This window comes from Lonchura striata, chromosome 14 (assembly GCF_046129695.1).
Source record: "Lonchura striata isolate bLonStr1 chromosome 14, bLonStr1.mat, whole genome shotgun sequence".
Taxonomy (NCBI): domain Eukaryota; kingdom Metazoa; phylum Chordata; class Aves; order Passeriformes; family Estrildidae; genus Lonchura; species Lonchura striata.
Window position 1 is genome coordinate 8,944,834 of NC_134616.1, and position 21,864 is coordinate 8,966,697.

The 21,864-nt window shown below is 50.3% G+C and overlaps 3 protein-coding genes across 3 annotated transcripts; 2 read left to right on the top strand and 1 right to left on the bottom strand.

The window, feature by feature from the left end:
• The first annotated feature begins 759 nt into the window (after positions 1–759).
• Positions 760–2,820, top strand: SLC25A5 (solute carrier family 25 member 5). The gene is made up of 4 exons (XM_021548424.3): positions 760–961; positions 1,078–1,564; positions 1,679–1,819; positions 2,426–2,820. Exons 1-4 carry the CDS (start codon positions 851–853, stop codon positions 2,581–2,583), a joined length of 897 nt encoding a protein of 298 aa, XP_021404099.1. The 5' UTR covers positions 760–850; the 3' UTR covers positions 2,584–2,820.
• A 5,180-nt stretch (positions 2,821–8,000) lies between these two features.
• On the bottom strand, positions 8,001–11,554 carry STEEP1 (STING1 ER exit protein 1). The gene is made up of 7 exons (XM_021548427.3): positions 11,382–11,554; positions 11,059–11,176; positions 10,876–10,917; positions 10,625–10,763; positions 10,028–10,117; positions 9,823–9,915; positions 8,001–9,100 (listed from the first exon to the last, which is right to left on the bottom strand). The coding sequence occupies exons 1-7, from the start codon at positions 11,503–11,505 to the stop codon at positions 9,038–9,040; spliced, it is 669 nt and encodes a 222-aa protein (XP_021404102.1). The 5' UTR covers positions 11,506–11,554; the 3' UTR covers positions 8,001–9,037.
• Positions 11,555–12,559: 1,005 nt separating this feature from the next.
• On the top strand, positions 12,560–21,596 carry UBE2A (ubiquitin conjugating enzyme E2 A). Its single transcript, XM_021548488.3, has 6 exons — positions 12,560–12,816; positions 13,348–13,428; positions 13,511–13,536; positions 18,562–18,651; positions 19,683–19,771; positions 20,157–21,596. The coding sequence occupies exons 1-6, from the start codon at positions 12,773–12,775 to the stop codon at positions 20,283–20,285; spliced, it is 459 nt and encodes a 152-aa protein (XP_021404163.1). The 5' UTR covers positions 12,560–12,772; the 3' UTR covers positions 20,286–21,596.
• The last annotated feature ends 268 nt before the right edge of the window (positions 21,597–21,864 follow it).

Sequence of the window (21,864 nt, forward strand, 5' to 3'; positions counted from 1 at the left end):
GAGCTCGGTCACTGCCGGTGTGCGGGTGACAGCATCCCGAGGGGTGCCCGGGCGGCTCCCGGCAGCGCTGAGAGAGATGGGGGCCTGGCCGCCTCCGTGGGTGAGGCAGCCTCAGAGCCCGCCCCGATCCAGCCCGCGCCATGGCCGTGCTGTGCCGTGCCCGCCTGCTCTCGCCACGGCATCGGGATGGCCCCGCCACCGCCGTGCGCTGTGCGCTGTGCCCGGGGCAGGGACAGGCGGCGTCACCGGCCAGGGCCGCATTTACGGCCTGCCCGCGGTGCTGGTGGGATCCTCCACGCCGTGATGCTCCGTCCCGGCGTGCTCCATCCCGGGATGCCCCGTCCCGGTGTGCTCCATCCCGGGATGCCCCGTCCCGGGGATGTCCATCCCGGGATGCCCCGTCCCGGGGATGTCCATCCCGGGATGCCCCGTCCCGGCGTGCTCCATCCCGGGATGCCCCGTCCCGGTGTGCTCCATCCCGGGATGCCCCGTCCCGGGGATGTCCATCCCGGGATGCCCCGTTCCGGTGTGCTCCATCCCGGGATGCCCCGTCCCGGGGATGTCCATCCCGGGATGCCCCGTCCCGGTGTGCTCCATCCCGGGATGCCCTGTCCCGAGGATCTCCATGCCGGGCTCCCCTCACCGCGGCCATGTGCCCCCCACCGCTTCCAACGGCGGCCCCGTCCCCCTGCGGCGGCCACGCCCCCTGCCGCAGCCAATGGGCGTGCGGGCCGTGCGCCCCGCCCGCGCGCGCGCTCCCGGCCCCTATATTAACGGCCATTGCGGCGCCCCCTCAGCGCCGCTCCCGCCTTCTCGCCCGGCATCGCCTCCCGCTCGCGCCGCTCCCGCCATGACCGATGCGGCCGTGTCCTTCGCCAAGGATTTCCTCGCCGGCGGGGTGGCAGCCGCCATCTCCAAGACAGCTGTCGCCCCTATCGAGAGGGTCAAGCTGCTGCTGCAGGTGAGCGCCGGCGGCCGGGGCCGTTCCAAGGTCGCCGCAAGGAGAGGGCGGGCGGCGTTGGTGGGCCGGGGGCTGGCGGGGGAGCGGCGCTGACAGCGGCATCTCGGCCCCTGCAGGTGCAGCACGCCAGCAAGCAGATCTCCGCCGACAAGCAGTACAAGGGCATCATCGACTGCGTGGTGCGCATCCCGCGGGAGCAGGGCATCCTCTCCTTTTGGCGCGGCAACCTGGCCAATGTGATCCGGTACTTCCCCACCCAGGCCCTCAACTTCGCTTTCAAGGATAAGTACAAGCAGATCTTCCTGGGCGGCGTGGACAAGCGAACCCAGTTCTGGCGGTACTTCGCCGGTAACCTGGCATCCGGGGGTGCCGCCGGCGCCACCTCCCTCTGCTTCGTCTACCCCCTTGACTTTGCCCGAACCCGCCTGGCAGCGGATGTGGGTAAAGCCGGGGCCGACCGGGAGTTCAGTGGGCTCGGTGACTGCCTGGTCAAAATCTTCCGCTCGGATGGCATTCGGGGCCTGTACCAGGGCTTCAGTGTCTCTGTCCAGGGCATCATCATCTACAGAGCCGCCTACTTTGGCATCTACGACACTGCCAAGGGTAGGTTGACCCAAACGGCACAAAAACAGAGCTGTAGGCTGCGGCAGGCCTGAAGTGCATTTCGATAGTGCTGGTGGCTTACCTGCCGTTCTCATCAAAGCCTCTCTCCTGCAGGCATGCTTCCAGACCCAAAGAACACCCACATTGTTGTCAGCTGGATGATTGCTCAGACCGTCACTGCTGTCGCTGGTTTGGTCTCCTACCCTTTTGATACGGTTCGTCGTCGCATGATGATGCAGTCTGGCCGGAAAGGAGGTAAGTTTCTTCCTCGCTGTATAAGAGTTATTGGGCATCCCTGAATCAATAGCTGGTGGTGGAGCTGAAGTGAAGGCACAGTGGCTTGGCTTTCATCAGCCTGTGTAGATATCCTCATCTCTTGTAAGCAGGGATGTAGGAGGGGCTGCAGAAGCAGGTGACAGGAAGGAACACGAATGGGTCAGCCTGTGCAGCACACCTGTAAGGTGGCATGCACAAGTCAGGTATATGTCAGTAGGTAGGAGGAGCAGAAACCACCCTTGGATGTTGCAAGTCAATGTCTCTGGGACAAGAAAATACAGCCTCCATTGTAGGCACAGCCTGGCCAACTGTGCGGTAGCTTTTGGGTTTGGAAGTGTTGGTGTCAAAGCAAGGAGTTGCAGCCTTCTGCTTGAACTGGTCCTCCCAGTGTCTCTCAGAGACAATGCAGCAGCAGCACCATCTCTCCTGGGCAGTCTCGTCCTCTGATGTGCTAGTATTGGAGAAAGTCAGCCAAGAAATGGGATGCACTTGAGGTTGTAAAGCTAGTAGATACATGAGGCTGTTTCTGACTTGGATGTTGGGGGTCGTGGGCATCCAGTTGCTAAAGCTGTCTGTCTCCTGCAGCTGACATAATGTACTCCGGCACTCTTGACTGCTGGCGGAAGATTGCCCGGGATGAGGGCTCCAAGGCCTTTTTCAAAGGTGCATGGTCAAACGTACTCCGAGGAATGGGTGGTGCTTTTGTCTTAGTCCTCTATGATGAAATCAAGAAGTATACATAAGTTGTTTCCTATTGTGAACTGGCATGTTGTTCTGTGTAGTCTATGACTGTTCACGGACTTGTTTGAAAACCATCTAGTTACTAAACAGTGGCAGCTGATGTTTGTACAGGTTGGCATGGGGCAGAGGTGACTGCCTGCCCTATCTTTATCAAACTATTCCCCCGATGGGACTCATGATGGTTTCTATTTCAGTCACTCCTGCTTAAAGAGTACAGAGAAATAAAAATCTGAAACCAATTTTCCTCATCTCATGTTTGTTCTTACAGCATTTGAAGTATGAGGGGGTTGGGAGTCTCAGCGGTTGTAGAGAAGGAGGAAGATGAACCACCTCTATCCTGCAAGCCTCAGAACCTGCTAAGTACTGGCAGGTAAACACAGTGCAGGCTGCCAAGGAAGCTAGGTAGTGTTTCCTCCCCAGGGGAAGCCAGTAGTGTAGGCTTGAATGGGGACTGGCAGCTCTGAAGGGCTCACCCAGCTGACCTCCCTGAGACTCAGCTCTCCAGAGATGATGGACTGAGTGTGTGCCATAGTCCTGTCTCTGGCCTGTCTGCTCCTTGGAGCTCATGAAACCTGATTTTGGTGGTGCCAAGTGCCTTAATTGTGTGTAAAGCACAGCACTCCCTATGGCACTGGATGTCTGGGAGGCTGGAAGAATGTGTAAGGGAGGGGCAGAGCTTGGAGTCATGTTCTCTCCCTTAGAAAGTGAGCTACCTAATTGGGCATGTAGGTAGCCAGAGGACAGAAGTGCAGTGAATTGCTGCTGTTCTGTAGCTTCCCTGGCTTGCCTTGTTCTCACAGAGGGTGCTCTGCTGTGGGGATGCAGCAGCTGAGCAGAGACAGCTTCTGTACCAGCTGTGCTTACTAGGCAGGGAGATGGATTTCCAGACTCATTCCTTATCCCTAGAACTTAAGCTTCAAAATTCCAGGGGAAGGGGAAAATTTGTTCATGCTGCTGGGACAATCTGGGGAAAACTGCAAGATGGAGCAAGGCGTGTGGTGTGGCCTTTACCCAGATATCTCTGTAGGTCTTTGAGTCATCCCAGTGAAGCTGCCTGGTTTCTGCCTGCAGATATGGAGTGGTGAGGGAATGCTCTCCTGGTCTTCTGCCTTTCAGATCAGCAAGTCTCCTCACTTTCCCCATGCCTTTGGTCCTTTCTGGCTGCCCAGGCCTGCTCAAAGCAGTTAATTTCAATCACTGAAACCAATCTCAGCCACTGCCTGAGGCATCTAAACAAGACCTTTTGTTTTTTGTTGCAAAGGGCAAGAATTGTTTTTATTGCTGGAGTCTAAGCAGGGCAGCCAGGCATGAGAGTGCAGCACCTTCCTGCTGCAGGTGGTGTTGGCTTGCCAGGGTCCCTGTGAGTGGGCATGGCCCTTCCTGATGGGAGACAGTCTTGTGCCTCACAGCTGAGCCAACTGTCCAGGCTGATGATTTTCAACTGCCCCTGGGCTGCTGCAGTGTGAGATCCCCCACTGCCTGCTGTGGAAATGAAATGGGCTGTAAAGGTGAGATATGAAGCAGTGCCACAAGCCGTGGGCAATGCTGGGGGCACAAGCAGCAGCTTGGCAGGTCTCTGTGCCATGGGGCAGCTTCACCAGAGAGCCCTCTCCTGTTGTACAAGTGCCAGCTTATTAAGTAAGGGCTCTCAGCCTGCTGCTGCTGATCTCTCCTGGATTTCAAGGGCTGTTCTGAAATGCTGCTGGTTGCTTAGCATGGGTTATCCCTTCCTGTCCTTTCCTGCACAGGGGTTGCATGGCCAGGCCATTGGCACATTAAGGTAAGTGCATCATTTCTTCCTGCACATGGTGGTGGGTGAGGCACTGAGCTGGGCTGTTGTGCCAGGCTGCAAAGGAGCTGAGCTGGGCATCCCTAAGTTAAGACCTACAGATTGTGAACTGGACTTGGGCTGCAGGGCTGGCACTGAGTGAAATGGGTTTTAGCTACCTGCCCTATTGACTGCTTTGGGGATTCAGGAAATGAGAATGTGTTTCACAGCTCTTAACTGCCCCTCTCCTGGCAGCTTCCTGGGAGCAGCTTTTTCTGGGGACCAGGCTGGGGGGTTGAGCTGCTGCTGTTCCCTGCCACAGGAGCACACTGTGCAGGGATTAAGGGCTTTATTCTCGTGGGGAAACTGAGGCATGAGAAAAGGACTGGAGCCTGCCAGCAAGCTGAGTGCAGTCCCTCCAGCACAGCATTTTGTCCACTGGGCTGTGCTGCCCCAAGAATGGCATGGATGGGGGTGGATTTTGCTTTTAAGTGTGATTCTCCTGTGGGAAGGGCTGAACATCACACATGTCATGATTTCCTCCACAGGAGCTGTGTCCAGCCTGGTGCATCAGCTCCTTTGCTGGTGGGAAGGGATGGGTGAATGCCTGGAATGCTGCCTTTGTCCCAGCCCCTGGCCCAGCAGCCATAAATCCCAGGCTTAGGAGGTGTTGACACAGCACAGCTGCGCAGGGGATCGTGTGACAGCTTGTCAGTGGCTGGGCCAGGTGGTGATTGGTGTGGGATTGTTGGAATGGCTCCTGCACCAGCTGCCCCAGCTGGGCTGTGCCTGCCTGTGTGCTGAGTCTTGCCGTGGAGAACATCCCACCCCAAGGACTTGACTTGTAGAAGACCAGCAGAGTGCCACCTCATCCACTCCACTGTCCCCTTCAGCAACTGTTGGGTCACTCCAGGCTGTGTCTCTGGGCTTTGGAAGGAGCCAGGAGTGCCCCTGCCTCTATGTCCTTGTCACCCTTGGCAGGCATTGCCCCAGCGTTTTTCACGTGCTGCCTACATGACTGGCAGTGTCTGGTGCAGAGGGCAGGGGACGAGCCAATGCTTTGTCATGCAGGGTAAAATCAGTTGTTCCAGTGGGGATTGTTCCTGCCACTGCCCAGCCATGCAAGGTGGGCCCATCAGCTGCCCAAAGCACATGCAAGGTGGACTGGGCTGTGGGGACAGAGCTAAGCTCACATGCCTGCAAGGACACAGGCCCAGTGCTGCACACCCTGGAGCCATACCGAGCTGCTGGGGGTGGTGGTTTTGGGAACAATGAGACCTCGGGACCTGCCAAGACCCCACACCAAGGCTGGCAGCATCAGGGAGGTTCTGGGAGGTGTTGTCCCATCAGTGGTTTGCTGGTTGTTGCTTTCTGATCCTGCTGGGATTTCCAGGAGTTACAGCCCTGGCTGCTGGCATGGGGATGGCGTTTTTCTGGCTGACAGCAAAAGAGAGATTGGCCACTTGTGCCTTGAAATCTACCCAAAACCTCAGTATGCTGTGGCCAGCTGGAGTCATAAGGATTCCTCAGCAGGGAGTTACAAGGCTTCCATTCCATCCTTGGAGCCCAGCCCTGGAGCCTTTTAAACAAACCCATAATTTTATACTTTTAAAATGCCTGGATGTGGCAAAGCCCCATGGCCTCTTTAGGATAGCACCAGCAAAAGCTGAGACTGCTTTGATTCAGGCTGATCAGTTAGTGCTGCTCCCAAGCTGATCACTTTGTCAGATACATTATGTGTATTTATCAATGTGCATTTATCAATGCAACAGTCTAGGGAGTCAGAGCAAGCCATCTGCACCGAGTAAAATAGCACAGGCATGGAGCACAAGAAGAGCTGTAAGGGTTGACCTGAAACTTTCTCTCAGGGGGCAGACAAGGAAGGACTCCATGCTGCTCCCCAGGCACAGCTGTGATTAACACTGAGGAGGTTGGATTCACTGTTACTTCTCTTGAGTGTTTACAAATTGTGAGGAGATTTTGTACAGGTTGTGGGGAGCCAGGCAGCATTGTTGCATCCAGAGCTGTTCTGACGTGGGAAATCAGACTAGAGTTTTGTGAATGTACTTGGAAACTGGTCTGAACTAAGTAATGAAAATACAGTAAGGTAAGTCTGTCCATGTGTGCCATTACTTTTGGAACAGATTTGCTCCTTCACTTTTATTTCACATTTTGTGATACCTCTGCATCTAGACAAGTTCTTACATATAATGTGGTGCTCAGTTAAACAAACAAATTATTATTTACCTGTATCTACACATTTATAAAAACAAATGTTGACTTTTACATGTCTGACTGTAACATGAAATCTGACTTTTCCTTTGGTCTGAACTCTACTACATATTGTCCATTTGCTACCAGGGTATGGGAAACCCTGCAGAACAGCTGGTTTTATCTATTCTAACAGGACATTTCATCAATTGTTTGAACTTTGTGACCCTGCTTGCTGTTGCTACAGTCAGCTAATATATTTTAATTCATTTAGATCTAGAAATTAAAAACCCAACTTGATTTACACTGTTGTGAACTAGTTCCAGTTGAAGAAATACATAATGTATTGGATCAGATTCACTGTGTTGGAGTTGTTTCAGCCATGGCCTGCATAACTAGAGTCCATCAGAAGATACAAGGCATTCCCCTTTCTGACTGGGTCCATGGACAAGTCCTGAGCCAAACTAGGCAGATTTCCAATGACAAGAACAACAAACACTGATTGAACATGGACTGGCCTTCCAGAAGCCTGTGCTGTGCTGTCACAAGGCTCCAGGTGGCAGCTGAGGAAGTTGATGGCAGTTGGTCAACAGCTACTTTGGACAACTTGTACTGAGCTGGGACACTCAGCAGATTTTCTTTGTGCCTCACCAAACTGCAAAGATGGTCCTATCCCCACCTGGCAGCCCCTTCACAGTCTGTCCTCAGCTGAAGCCTTTTGTCACTCCCAGCCTTAGCTCTGACAATAAATTCCACCATCCCCAAGTCAGCTTATTGTTCTCGTGTCACCTGAAGCAAGACCACACTTCATCTTTGGACAACTGGAGACTCAGCATCTGCATCCCAGCACCTCTCACATGGTTCAAAACCTATTTTCAGATGTCAAAATCTTTTACTCTTCCTTGGGGGAAAAAAAGTCTGAATTTTTACAGAGTGACCTGCAGTTACCCCACGCTTGGATCACTCCCAGAGGAACCCTGAGGCCCTCGCCTGGCTGCACTGTGCTACCACACTGGGAAAGGGCTTTGGTCCCCACACATCTCCTGCCCTTCCCAAGAACTGCACACCACCACGGGCCTCTGGCCACAGGCTTCTGGAAACAGGCTTCAGATTAGCAGGTGATGAGCAGGAAACAAGATCAGCACTGTGTGAATTAATGTGAACACCTGCTTACCAGCCCAGCATAAATTGTCATAGGATCTACCAACCCATCTCTGCTAGCTCTAGTTAGCATTCACTCCCTCTTTTACTCCTTGTTTTCCTGAGAAATAGAGGCTCGATCCTTAGGTACACAGATCTGAGTATTCCCAGTCAGGGCTATAAAGCCAAATGGAAAATCTTTATCAATTACAGGAAGTTTTCCATAATAATTGTGGGAGATGGAAGCATCTTATTCATTGCTTGCATTTTATGATGCATTTACTTGGTAGAGCAAGAACATCTCAGGAGAGGTATTTTAGTTCAAATCTGTACTATGATATTTAATACAATGTAGAGCAATGAAGACATGGGCTAGAGAGCCCTGTTATTACATCATGCAAGAGGCACAAAGTATTATTACCCAAACAAGGTACTTTAAAAACTGGTGTGTAATGTTGTCTATCCAAGGCCTTAGTAGTCAGTACATTCAAAACAATTTTTCCTTCACATTTCACAACTCCAAATACTCATACTGTTTTTACCAATGGGCTAGTTCAGATGTGCAGTTGTATTCTTTAATGATCACTGGCTGTATCAGTAACTTCCAACCATATATTTGAACTCATTAGTAGCAGTTTTTATTTACAGTAGTTTAAAACAGGCTTGGATTTTACACTCTGGTATGTGTCTGTTGTGACAGTGTAATTCTGTACAGCTGCAGCCTTACGATGTTCAGCAGGAGCTGAGACTGCAGTGCAGCAGCCCAGTCTGTGCTGGCTGCCTCTGGCAGGTCAGGGTGAGCAGCAGCACCATGCCCAAACCTTGCATGCCAGTTGTTCCAGACCATGTTGGAATAGTATGGCTCAGGCTGCTGCACATTTTGGGCATGTTTAAAATAAAATAAAAAAAAAAGAACAAGAGACACAGAGCTTACTTTTGCAAGGATTTCTTTGTTGTACAGCTACCTGTCGTCCTAATGTATTGAAGGAAACATGTTTGAAAACTTCAAAAAAAAGGCAGGTATCTAAAGGTGAACTGGGGAAGGCACCCAGCAAAGATTTTCTTGAAAGTAAATATTCTGCCTGGAACAGGCTGCTCATAACACTGGGCCTGTAGAGAACTGCAGCTTGAACAAAGTCTCCAGTGCCATTGGAATTAAGACTGGTACCCAGAGTATCACTTATACAGAGGGATCCAGAGAGGTTCTCATCCTCCAAGGTGGCTGCAGCACAGTGCAACTCTTGAATGTTGTCTGTTACTTCTGCTTTGTAGACAGAACTGTGATAGCTCTTGGTAGTTTTCTCCTGTCTCCGAAAACCCAGCAGATAAATAGCATTTCATTTGAACTGGTTATCAATCAGGGTTCCCTTCATCTTGGCTTTCTTGGCTTCCAACTCAGCCTGAATAGGAAAATTAAGGTAGAATTAAATAATGTCTGGATAATTTTCTCTTCAGTGCGCCAACTAAGTTTGCTCTTCTTGTCTGACCAAACAAACTTTTCAGTTCCAAAACTAGGAGCAAGAGTAGCTCAAGTGCTTTGCTGACATACAAAACAAGGACCATCATTAAAATCGTAAAAAGCCCAAGACCAACTGCCCAAGAGGCAATTTCATACTTTCTATCCTCAGGTGGAAGCTGCACATTTCATTCCCCTTTCCATCTACTACCCTCCTGTCACAGGAGGTAAGATCAGTTGTGATCTTGCCATTTATTCTTCAAGTGCCCCTTGCAGTAGCAGCTGAGCTGCAAAGCCTCCACAAGAGCTTTGCTGTGCCCTCATGGCCATGACCTGCTCTGCCAAGCAGGCATGAGAGCACAGGCTGGCAAAGCCATGTCCTGATTTCTCCTTCCCTTGTTCCTTGTCCAACAGGTCACAGAAAGCCTCCCTGCAAGCACTTTGCTGGCTGCTCTTCAGTTAGCTCTCCAGGCAATGGCATGCAGTTCAGGAGTACTAGAACACCTTTAGAAAACTTGTAAAGGAAATCTCATCCTCACAAAGCTGCAAGCTGCCTGTGACTATAGCAGGACCTCTCTATACTTACAGTCTGATCTGCAAGATAGCTTCTGCATACAAAGCCAACACATCCCAGAGCTTTGTGTTCAGCACCAAAGAAAAACTCACCAACTCTTGTAGCCTTTTCTTGCTCATGCCTTTGCGTTCCAGCTGCTTCTCAATCACTTTTGCATTCTGTGCATATGAGTCTGCAATCTCCCTCTGAAATACACACACATCACTTTGCAACAGCAAACCCCATAATAACAACATCTCATCCAAACAGAGCTGGCTCTGTCAGATGTGGCTGCCACTAAGGGCATCCAAAACTCACTGCTTCAATCTCCTCCTCCTCTTCATCAATTGTGGAGACTGTGACAGAACTGAATTTGCCCATGTCTTTGGTCCGTTTGGTCATCATCACCTGGGTGAAAAACAAGAATACGTTGTTAAACCTTGGCAACAGTTGTGCCAGTAGGGATTGCTTCCTCCTTCCAAAGGTTTCAAGGATTCTTATGCAAGCCATCAAGATTACCTGAACTATGTGGGTGGCAAAGGGGAATTATGCTGAGTGATTTCGGGGCTTAGAGGTGTCATTACCAGAAGCAAGCTCACTGATATACAGTAGATGAGCCAGACTTTGACAATCACTATGCAGACTACCAACCTGACCTAGTTACAATTCGAAACTTTCTGTTAACTGAGCCTAAACATCAGGCACAGTCTAGATTTTAGAGTTGATTTTGATCTCCTTTAGTGCTAGGATTTCAAGCTGCAGTGACTACTATAAAGCAAAACTTCAGGGAGACATGGACAAGACAAAAAATTGAGGTCCTTTTTCTTTTCTCTCCCCTCGCCACTCACCATTAAGTTATTTATACACAACACCTTTAGAAAAGCAAAGGTATCCTTGTTCTCTAAAGCCAGTCACCTTTTTAGGAGGTTCTTGTTTCTGAGTATATATGTTTGTTTTCCCAAAACCTTGGCCAAATTTGACCACAGCACCATCAACAATGAATGTCACAGGAGCATTTTTCTGTTGGTGTTGATAAAAGAGCAGCAATCCACACCTGGAAACAGAAATATGCATAGCTGAGAGGAAACCCAAATTCTGGGTTCCGATGGTTTCCTCATAAAAAAACATTCTAAAAGCCACTCAAAAGACTAAAAAAGGTCACTCACTTGCCACACTTCTTCCTGAACTGCCGCTCTATGCCTTCAGGTCTGGAGGAGAGAGGCAGCGCTTGAGCAGAGCACACGGACACAGGGTCTCGGTGCCGGGCTGGCGGCTCCCAGCTGGGCGGGGAGGGATCCCCCTCCGCGGCCTGGGCTCAGGGGGACGGGGGATGCAGAGGCCGGGCCCACCTGCGCAGGAAGACGCTCTCCTCCTCCTCGGCGTTGCAGAACTTGTGGGCGTGCTTGGCCGCGTCCATCACGCGGGCGCGGTCCCGCGGCCGCATCGGCAGCTTCTCCAGCTGGCAATCTGCGGGCAGCGAGGGCCGGGCTGGCGGCGGGCCGGGAACCCGGACCCGCACCCCGGACCCGCACCCCGGACCCGCACCGCTACCCCGGCCCCGCACCGCTACCCCGGCCCCGCACCGCTATCCCGGCCCCGCACCCCGCCGCCGCCTTCCCGGCCTCTGCGCCGCCGGGCCGCGGCCTGCCCGTCGCGGCCTGCCCCGGCTCACCGAGCACCAGCACCATCTGCCCGCACAGGCAGTAGTAGACGTGCAGCGGCTTCTCCCCATCGTCGTACTCCTCGCGGTCGCGGGTGTCGGAGCACACCACGGACCGCGACACCACCTTGGGCATGGCGGCGGCCGCTCGGACCGGCGGGCGCGGCCCCGCCTGGCCCGGCCCCGCCCGGCCCCGCCCGCCGGGGCGGCTCCGCGGGCTCGGGGCCGCGCCCGGCGGCTCCCGCCGCTCCTCTGCCCCCAAAGGCACGAGGCTCTTCCCGACAAGCGCCCGGAGCTCACACGGTTCTCACCGCACGGGCCGGTACAGCGGGAAGGGGCCGGAACGGCAGGCTCGCAGTGCGGCCCTGACTGCAATGTCAGCTTTCTCTTTTTCTGCGTTTTCTCCCGTGTCTCTTTCTTCAGACGCCTCCCCGCACAGCTGGATTATATGAAATTACAAGTGAGGATAAACTCACTCGAGAAACAGAGCCCAGCCAGCCTGCTTTACACGACAGCTGAGAGATTCTTTATTTCCAAAAGCTGTTAAAGAATCGTAGAAATAGCTTATTTTTCCCATGAAAGCACTCTCTGGGAAAACAGAAAATGCAGTGTAGCCGGTTGTGCCGGTTTTGATGGAGTTAGTTTTCTTCACAGTAGCTGGTGTGGGGCTGAGGTTTGGATTTGTGCTGGCTGCAGTGCTGATAACTCAGAGATGTTTCTGTTACTGCTGAGCAGGGTTTACCCTGAGCCGAGGCCTTCTCTGCTCCTGAGCCCAGCCCAGCAGCGAGAGGCTGGGGGTGCACAAGGAGCTGGGAGGGGACCCAGCCAGGACAGCTGAGCCCAGGGATATCCCAGAGCACAGCGCCTCATCCTCAGCACAGAAGCCTGGGGAGAAGGAGGGAGTGATGGTGTTTGTCTTCCCAAGACACCGTTACGGTGGCGGAGCCCTGCCTGCCCCGGGGAATGCGGAACTGTGCGCAGCCCGGCTCGGCTCGCCCTTGGCTTTCCCCATCCAACTGCTCCGATCCCGCCCGCAGCGCCCCCGCCGCGCCGCCCCCGCCGTGACGTCACCGTCCGTCACACCCCGCCCTCCGCCGCCGTTGGTGCCGCCCCCGGCACCGCCCCCGCCGCGGTGGTAGAGGCTGGGCCGGGGGCTCAGCCACATCCGGCTCCGCCCCGCTCTCCCTGCGCCGTTGGTACATCCCGACACCGTCCGGCTGCCGGCGCAGGAGTCGGTGCAGCCTAGGCTTCCCCCCCTCCCCCCCCCGCGCCCGCCGTAGTGGTAGAGGCCGCGATCGCTCCTGTCCGTCAGCGCCGCCGCCGCCTCAGTCGGAGCTTGAACCTCAGCCGCGCCCGGCGCTCCTTCCGGCAGTGTATGCCTGAGCTATAACCCTCAGCCCGTCATGTCCACTCCGGCCCGTAGGCGCCTCATGCGGGACTTCAAGAGGTACCGAGGCCGCGGGCCGAGGGTAAAGGGGCAGGCGGGGGGGAGGAGGACGAAGGGCCGAGCGCTACCGGGGGAGGAGGGGGCAGCACAACATGGCGGCGGGGCAAGGCGCGCTCCGCTGATAGCGTAGCGCGGGCGGCGCTGCCTGCCGCGGGTTACGCCGTTTGCGCAGGCGGCGGCCGCCGGGCCGGGTTACGCCGTTGGCGCAGGCGGCGGCCGCCGGGCCGGGTTACGCCGTTGGCGCAGGCGGCGGCCGCCGGGCCGGGTTACGCCGTTGGCGCAGGCGGCGGCCGGCGGGCCGGGTTACGCCGTTGGCGCAGGCGGCCGCCGGCGGGCCGGGTTACGCTGTTTGCGCAGGCGGCCGGCGGGCCGGGTTACGCCGTTGGCGCAGGCGGCCGCCGCCGGTCCGGGTTACGCTGTTTGCGCAGGCGGGGGCCGCCGGGCCGGGTTACGCCGTTGGCGCAGGCGGCGGCCGGCGGGCCGCGTTACGCCGTTGGCGCAGGCCGCGCTCAGCGCCGCTGTGCCCCGCAGGCTGCAGGAGGATCCCCCGGCCGGGGTGAGCGGGGCCCCCTCTGAGAACAACATCATGGTGTGGAACGCCGTCATCTTCGGGTGAGTCGGCACGGAAGGGGGCGGCGGGCCGCGGGGCCGGGCTGCCAGCGGCTAACGCTGTGCTTTGCTTTCCCTTCTGCAGGCCCGAGGGGACGCCTTTCGAGGACGGTAAGTGCGGCGTGCGGGGCTGGGGTTTGGCCTTCTCGGGGTAAACTGCTGCGGTTTGACGCGGCCTCGGTGTCACTACCGTAGACTGCAGCAGGTGTGGGCCTGGAGGTGGCAGGGGGACGTGGGTGCATGTTCACCTGACCACACACATGTGTGCCTGATTTATGTAAATATTATTTTTCCAATCCTATTCTCAGAAAGTGTTATAGGTTTAGATTGCTGTGTTGACTTAGAAAAGCATACAAATTAGCTTGTACAGTCTTGTATGTAGTCACTACATCTATTATAAATAATTTTAAGTGTCTCTACAAACTTTCCTGTTGAACTCTGGATCATGTTTTTGGGAACATTCATGTTTGGGTAACCATCAATAACTTGTTATAGAACTGTTGTCTTTTCTTTGAGTTCTGTTTTTTTCTGATGCTGGAAGTGTTTTGTGAGCAAGTTCCAATGCGAGTCAGCGGAAGTAGGAAATGGGCTGAATGTTTGAGGAAGTTCAGAAGAGTGGCTTTTTCTTGTCATTTATTTTGCTCTGCTCCAATTGGTAGCATTCAGGGCTTAAGATTGAAAAGACTTTTTAAATTTAAAAGCTGATTAAATAGGTTCCTGGTGACATACCTATAGTTTCCATCTGGTCTTCCTGACTGTGATAGGTTACTGATGCTGTATGAGTACTTAAGCATCTTGTGAAAACCTGTTAGACATGAAATACTGTCTAACTGAAATCAGTGATGCATTTTTTAAGGTACTTTCAGTGTGGGCTATAATTAATCTTGGAGCTCCATGACTCATGACAAAAGCATAGGAAAAATTCCTTAACTCTCATGTTGTTCTTGGCTAACTCCCTTGACTTTGTTTATCCATGGAGGTAGCACCTGTGAATGTGCCTCCAAATTGCAGACTGTATTTCTCTGTGAAGATTTTGAAGACTTTAAATATTTCAAGCCTAAGAAAACTCTGAAGACTCACTTCTTTTTAATGTATTTCATTAGTTAAGAAATTTGCTGGAGTAGCTGCGTCAGCGGTCTGATGTTTAGAACTTGGACTTAAAACATTGCATAATAGAACAACTAGACTAAATGTATTTTGCTGTCTCATCTGGTAACCCTTAAAGAAGGGCTCACTTAAACTTCTGTGGGGGTTTCTAGAGCTGCTTTAGGCTCTTGGAGCACTGCTGCTAATAGAGTGATTCACTGTTTGGAGCAGAAAGCTGTCTCCTTGCAGTGTGCTAAAATGCAGGTTCTTACCATGCTCAGGCTCTTCCAGCTCAGCATGTGGTTAACAGATGCTATAAGGGTTTTTTTTTCCATATATTTCCATTTAGTTGCAGAAGATTGAGGATTGCTTTTGAGAGCCCTGACGTATTGATTTCCTCTGTGCTTTCTGAGGCAGCATTGTGTCTTTATCTTGGATACTGAGGACTGAGTGTTGCACTCGCAGCAGTTTGAGGTTCAGACAGATGCTGAGGCTGCTTTGGTTGATGTCATAATGTAATCTCAAGGTGTGATGGATTGCTCTTTTCTTAGCAAAGTCTGTGTTTTCACACTGCGTGCTCAGGAAAACAGATGTGTCTTGTGTTGCAGGATATCTGCTTATCTCCTCCCCTCTGGATGCATCTTACTTTCCTAGATAATAAAGCACTAAGTGGAGCCTGGAGATAGGGCTTGTTGGGGCCTCAGCTGTGCTTTCCTGTTCAGTGAGTGGAGCAGCACAGTTCAGATAATGCTAGTGCAGTTCAGCTTCATGTAGGTAAGAGTAAGGAAATTTTAATGTAACAGCATGTTAGTTTGGACTTGCTTTGCAATTGCACAGGTCCTTAACTCAAAGATGCTGGAATTCTATAATCTTTCTTATGAAGCCTTTGCAGATCAGTGTTGTTTTTCATTTTTAGCTTTTTCACTCTGTGATGATACTGTAAAATTTTGGATAGCTTAGTTCTTGTAAAAGTAGCCTGTGAAATTTGGGGTTTTTTTTATTCTAGAGGTATAATAATGCCAACATCATGAGAGTGACTGTTCTTTATTTTCATTCTGGTGAGGCCCTTCTCTGCTTGCAGCTTCTGAAGTGTCGTAGTTTGTCTGGGCTGCAAACCTGAAGTTGAAACACATTTGTTTACTTGCTGTGCAGCATTCTGCAGCTGATATCCCTCCTCCTCCTCCCCCACACTTTGGAGAGTGTTTTCACAATTCAGTGTGCAGGCTGGCTCAGCTTAGGAGCAACCACTAATTTAGATCAGCAGCATAACTTGCATCTTCTGGTTTAAGAGGATTCAATTGCAGATGTCTGCAGTAGGACCCTGGGGATACTTATCCTGCCCTTCACCATATTTTGAAGAATCTTTATGTGTGTGGCATCTAAAGTGGTAATGCTGGCACAGCCATGGAACTTCAGGCTGTCCCAGTGCTGTAGACCCGTGTCTCTGAAGCTGGAAGATGATAGTGTGGTTAGTGTAGGATTCCTGGCTCAGAGAGACTCAAGTAGTTCAGCTCTTGTATCCTGCCTCGCTGTGATTGTGCAGGAGGCTTGAGCAGAGAACACGAGGCATTTGTCTTCTGTGTGGTTTATGCCTTGCTCATGGAATATGGATCCTGTATCCTCGAGGAGGAGTGAAAGAGCTCATCCCTGCTTTTTGGGCAGTGGAATGGAGGGGGATGCTCTTGGGGGCTGCAGTGAGGGGGCCCTGCAGGGACACGGGCTCTGCTCTGGAGTAGCTGGGGCTGGTGCACAGGCTGTGCAGAAGCCTCTCTTGGCTATGTCAGGGTCTCAGATCCTGAGGTAGAGGTGATCAACAAGGTAAATACAGGGCAGAAAAGAGAATGTTTGCCTCAGATTAGGGGTGATCCCAATATCATTAATGACAGTAAAAATGATAATTCATGGTTTTAAAATGTCTGTCTAGGGTAGTTGTGAGAAATACCAGTTGAAAGCATTAAAATTAGTGACAGAAGGGGCTGGACCCTAAAGACCTCATCCCCAGCAGGGTGTTGTGATACCTGTTGTGGGCTTTCAGTGTGAGTGACCCTTGGACTTTGGTGCGTCAAATGTCTGGATTTGCCCTTTAATAAAGCTCAATAGTGAGGGTTTGCATACTGTGGAGCATTTCCAAAGAGCCATTGCCACTCTGGGCCCTGACTTGGAAATCTGAGTAGACACTCCAGCTGGATATTGCTCCACATGAGCCCCGTGCTCAGATTTGTGTTCAAGTAGCGCTGTCCTGTCTCTGGTGGGACAATAGCTTCCCTTTCTTTCAGTAGTTTTAAAAAAATTCTAAGACCAAACTGCTGCTGTTACTGTCGAACCTGTGTGATGGTTTGTGCTTGGTTTTCAGCCTACTGCTTGCTTAGTCATTCCTTCCTCAAGAGGAGCCTACTGAAAACCAGAACTGGGACAGGGAGAGCTGAGAATATCTGGAATCAAATCTCTGAGCATTTGGTTCTAAGGGGCTGATGTTTGCAGCTGGTAGAATTTATTCATAACTTCCCAGTCCTGGGTTTCAAGCTGATCTCAGACCTGGCTCTGTGCCTCTGGGCTAAACTGGAGTAAACCTGAAAACCCCACTGCAGACTTCCACTAATTTGAACAATCCTAGGTCTACTGTTCTGGCTCGTTTGTTTCACAGTGAGATAGCATAGTGTTGGCTCTCTGCTGTTACATTGTCAGGCTGCTAATAAAAAAAAATAAACATGCATAAACTTATTTTTAGGGTGTTGAGACTTCCCACTGCTGTAGAGAAAGTGCTAAAGCATCTGTGCTGTGTCTTCATATGCTAACTGGAACGTCAAAGCAATGACCTTCATTTCTTGCAACTCAGTGTTACAGTTCATCTCCTTATAAAGAAAGGAGTCCCTGGGAAATCTTGTAGGTCCTTGATGATCTGGAAAAAAAAAAAAAGGAAAACAAAAAATCTGTTCTCTGGCTTACTGGTTATTGGCACGTGTTTGCCAGCCAAACAGAGGAATAACTTCATTATATTAGGGCTGCAAAACTCCCTCACAATAGGAAGCAAGGACACTGAGCATGGGGGGGACAGAGGGAACCTGACTCCTCCATCTCCGATACATAAGGATGCCCTTTCAAAAAAGGCAATATGCCCCACCAGCAGCTTGCCCCAGCTGTTAGTGTCAGGTGCAGTCCTTGCACAGGTGAGCTGTATATTTATGTGCAGGTGCTTCAGATGTTCTCTCTGGGCACAGCCAGGAACATGCCAGGCTGCTCTGGCTGGGAGGAGCTCGTGTGGTCTGCAGTGGAGTAGGTAGAGTTCCTTAGTGACCAAGCTGAATCAGGAGTAGTTCTTAATCCCCTGAACCCATTTGTGCAGCTTAGTTGACAGACTTCTTATTCTCAAATTATCATAGCCTGAGGAGAAAGGCTAAAATAACTTTTGTTGTTGCAGGCTGTTAAAATGGTTGGATTGAGACTCACCCTCACCTACAGTTTTCTGTTTCTGCTCAGTCTTTCTCTAAGGATGACCAGTTGGTGTGAAGTAAATGGTCAGGTTTATATTTTAAAGTGTCAGATTTGGATGCTGCATTCAATACTGCTTTTCTGTAAGACCTGATTACATTACAGTTGTTGAGAAATACGCTTTTTAAATTAATTTAGAGGAAATAAATGACAAGGTCCTTGCTATGACAGCATATTCCATAGATAGGACTCGCCGAATGACGTTATGTTACACAGATGGTTCTACACCCACTGCTGTTGTTTGTACAGTGTACTGGGATTAGGCTCTCTGGAAGAAAACCCCAAGGGCAGGTTTATTTCCCTACGTAAACCTTTTCACTGGTTTAATAAAAGTAAGTCACAGGAAATACTCTTGTACTGGTACTGTCCAGGATTTCAGCGTTAATGTTTAACTCCGTGAGAGTAGAGGAATTGCTGTGGGATTGCACAATGTGTGTTCCATATCCATCATGCCTGTGTGAGCATAGCAGTGTCAGTGTTTATTGTAGGGGAATGCTACTTACTCCTTCCTTGTGTAAATTCATGCTGAATAAAGGTTGCTTTTCTCTCTTTCAACTCCAGGAACTTTCAAACTTACAATAGAATTCACAGAAGAATACCCAAATAAGCCACCTACTGTCAGATTCGTCTCTAAAATGTTTCATCCAAATGGTAAGTACTTACACAATGCTTGGGTTTACTTCTGCTGTTTTGTTGGAGGTGTGGTGGGGTAGAAGAGAGGGCTGGTTTTTTTTTTTGGTTATAGCTTTCTGTATAAAAGGTTAATTTATTATAAAAGTTTCCACTATCCAATAAGGCAGCAAAATTCCAGTGTGGTTGTATAGTTTTGGTAAGGATGGATATGTGAGCAGTGCTCAGGCTTGAAAAGAAAGGGGCAATAAAAGGAGCCTCTTACCTTTCAGGTGTTACAGCACAGTACTGATGAGACACTCAGCTGCCTGTTAAGCCTTACAGAAGAATGTTTTGTACTTAAATAGCAGTGCTTTGGACTTCTGTCTGTATGTATTGTAGACATAGCATAGTGACACTGGTGAATGCAGCTCTCTTCTACAACTTTTCTTCCCCAAATGCCTGTAAGAATGATACACCATAAAATGTAGTGTTAGGGTCCAGCCACAGCCAGTGACAGTAAGATTGTTTAATTAATCCCCTTCCTTGGTAACTAAGGGCTGGAGAGGTATTCCTTGCCTCCAAACAAATGCTACCTTTGTGCAGAAGTACCAGAAACCTTCCAGAAAACTTCAAGTGTGGGTCCAGTGCAGGGAGGGAAGGTTCTCCTGTAGCTGCTGTGAGTAAGGTGACTGGACTCTGTTGTACAGACTTCATGGGAAAACCTTGAGTGTGAACAACTGTTTGTGGGTGTTCTTTGTTTCGTTCACTTCTGGGTAGGTAAAATTTTTTTGCTTTAAAATCTGTTCATGGTTTTCCACAGTGGTAGTTGCAAAGACACAGAGAAGTTTGTAAGAGAATAACTGCGGGCTGAGTTTAAATGCATCAGGCTTCAATGGTGAGGAGCTTCACTGCTTCCTACCTACAGGCCTGTTTGCAGGATTTCAGCCTGTGAGGCACTATGGACTGTGCAGTGTGTCTGTATGTCGGTTTTCAGGACTGGGCAATACTAGGGAGAAAAGCCAGTAGCTGTACAAGGTGTGTTTTAAGCTGGTTCTTTTGACCCTTTCCAGTCTATGCAGATGGTAGTATATGTCTGGATATCCTTCAGAATCGCTGGAGCCCCACTTACGATGTCTCCTCCATCTTAACATCCATACAGGTAAAAGAACTCTGCATGAAGAGACAGAATTATATTGGGATGCTTTGACAAAAACAGCTCAGGAAACGTATTGTCCCCTCTCCTAAGAGCCAGTATAGCAGCTGTGATATTGGCAAAGTGTGAATCCTTCCCAGGTGTAAATGGCCAGGCTGTGACGCACGTGGTCACTGCAGGGGCGCAGCAGCAACGCTTGGCTGTCACAGCAAGTCCCCTGCGCTGTGCAGGGGTGACGCTGGTGGCCAAAGCCCCTCAAGCCTTCCAGCAGCAGGGATGCAGCGTGCTGCACCTGGACTGGCATCTCTGCTCTGACTACTGTTGGTAGCTTAGAGAATGTGTTGGAAAACTGTACTTTGCAGTGCCTAAGGATCTTTTTCTCTTTGCACAGTCCCTATTGGATGAGCCAAATCCGAACAGTCCAGCAAACAGCCAGGCAGCTCAGCTATACCAAGAGAATAAGCGGGAATATGAAAAACGGGTTTCTGCAATAGTAGAACAGAGCTGGCGTGACTGTTGACCCAGGATGATGCAAATGAACACTCTGTTGATGAGGAAAATAAACAAAGTGTCCGAGTCATCTTTTTCCTCCTAGCATTTACTTTGCAAGCAAAATAGCTGTTGTGCTGTTGCCACCCTCCCTTGCTGAAGCTTCTTCTCCTTGGACATCAGAACGCACCCACTTTGAAGTCAAACGTTCTGTACTTGGGTTACTTGCAAAAGAGTTACTGATGCTGAATTCATTTTCTGTGGTCCCTCTCCAGTCTTAGGGCAGTATTGTGCATTTCTGTAGTGTACACTAAGCTTTTAATTGTAATTGTGTTATACACAGTGATGCTTATGTGTAGCTTGATAAAAGGGATGTTTATATACATACACATTTTTTAACTGATATTAACTAAAGTGCTGATGTGTCCGGGCTGGTCACTTACCTCTACTATTGGTTTAGACCCCACTGCATTTCTAAGTACTGAGTGAAGAAATCATCTTTTGTTTCCCTTTTGTATTGGTTTATCCAGTCCTTTACTCATGTTAAAAAAATCAACTCTTCAATTGATTCAAATTCAAAGATTTAGTAAGACCCTGGAATGGTTGTTATTTCTGCACTTCACATGCAAGATTTATGTACAGATCTACATAAATCACTACGGCTGTGGTACTTGGATCTTTGCTGAGGGTGAGAAACAAGCTGGTTTTTTTTATTACTGTTCTAAAGGACATGGCTATAGAAACTGTCAGTAGGTTTCTATAGTCCTGTCACTGAGGCATTATTGGAAAAAACCAGGCAGAGCTGTGGTACTCAGCAAAAGGCCTTCCACATTAAGGAAGAGGTAAAACCTGACCTGTTCCAGTGATGGAATTACTCTCCTTGGGTGTCTTTTTCCTGCCCCTTATCTTTAGCTGAGAAAGATAAATTGTTTGGGATCTAACTTTGTCTTGTGGAAAGTTTGAATTAAGTCCAGGGTAGGCACTCGAGTCTCTGCAGTTTCTGCTCTTTGTAGATGACGGCGTGGTTTGTGTGAGCTACTGCTGCATGCTTGAGTTCATTCCCTTCAGTTTTATGGAAGTATTTTTTCAATTCTGAAAAAAAAAAAACATTTGTAAGTCCAGTCACTTTTTTTGTAAGGCAAGTTTGTACCTTTGGATACAGAACCTTAAGCAGCAGTGTGGGATGGAACCTGCAATTGTGTTGTCCACTGTTCCAGTGTCTTTTGTGTGCACATTGGTCTGTTAGTTGAAAAGTATAACTTTGCACAAGTAACCCATGTAAGAAACTGTACATTTTTCAAAAGTTGTAAATAAAGTGTAACCTTAGTGCTTATTGTATAAATAGGCAAGAAGTGTATAACTCTGCTTATTTAACTGGGCTGCCAGCAGTTGGGTGTGGGGTACTGTGATACTTCATCCTGTGGGTATCAGTGGGGAGAGATGTGCCTGGGGTAGTGCAGGGGAGCAGCAGTGAGGGAGAGACAGAGCCAGGGCTGGCTGCACCTGCAGGGACAGCAGGGCTGGCATTGGGCTGTGGACAGAAAGGCACCCGAGTTAGCTACAGCACCTTCATGAGCTCAGTTGATACAGGAATTGCATTTGCTTCCTCC

Bases quoted from the DNA above. Each gene is read 5' to 3' on its own strand.
- SLC25A5 (XM_021548424.3), top strand. From the start codon at position 851: ATGACCGATGCGGCCGTGTCCTTCGCCAAGGATTTCCTCGCCGGCGGG. The intron at 962-1,077 runs GTGAGCGCCGGC...CGGCCCCTGCAG, and splicing joins GGGTCAAGCTGCTGCTGCAG to GTGCAGCACGCCAGCAAGCA. The intron at 1,565-1,678 runs GTAGGTTGACCC...TCTCTCCTGCAG, and splicing joins CATCTACGACACTGCCAAGG to GCATGCTTCCAGACCCAAAG.
- STEEP1 (XM_021548427.3), bottom strand. From the start codon at position 11,505: ATGCCCAAGGTGGTGTCGCGGTCCGTGGTGTGCTCCGACACCCGCGAC. The intron at 10,918-11,058 runs GTGGGCCCGGCC...TCTCTCCTCCAG, and splicing joins GAGAGCGTCTTCCTGCGCAG to ACCTGAAGGCATAGAGCGGC. The intron at 10,118-10,624 runs GTGACTGGCTTT...TTTTTCACCCAG, and splicing joins AACAAGAACCTCCTAAAAAG to GTGATGATGACCAAACGGAC.
- UBE2A (XM_021548488.3), top strand. From the start codon at position 12,773: ATGTCCACTCCGGCCCGTAGGCGCCTCATGCGGGACTTCAAGAG. The intron at 13,429-13,510 runs GTGAGTCGGCAC...TCCCTTCTGCAG, and splicing joins TGGAACGCCGTCATCTTCGG to GCCCGAGGGGACGCCTTTCG. The intron at 13,537-18,561 runs GTAAGTGCGGCG...TTTCAACTCCAG, and splicing joins GGGGACGCCTTTCGAGGACG to GAACTTTCAAACTTACAATA.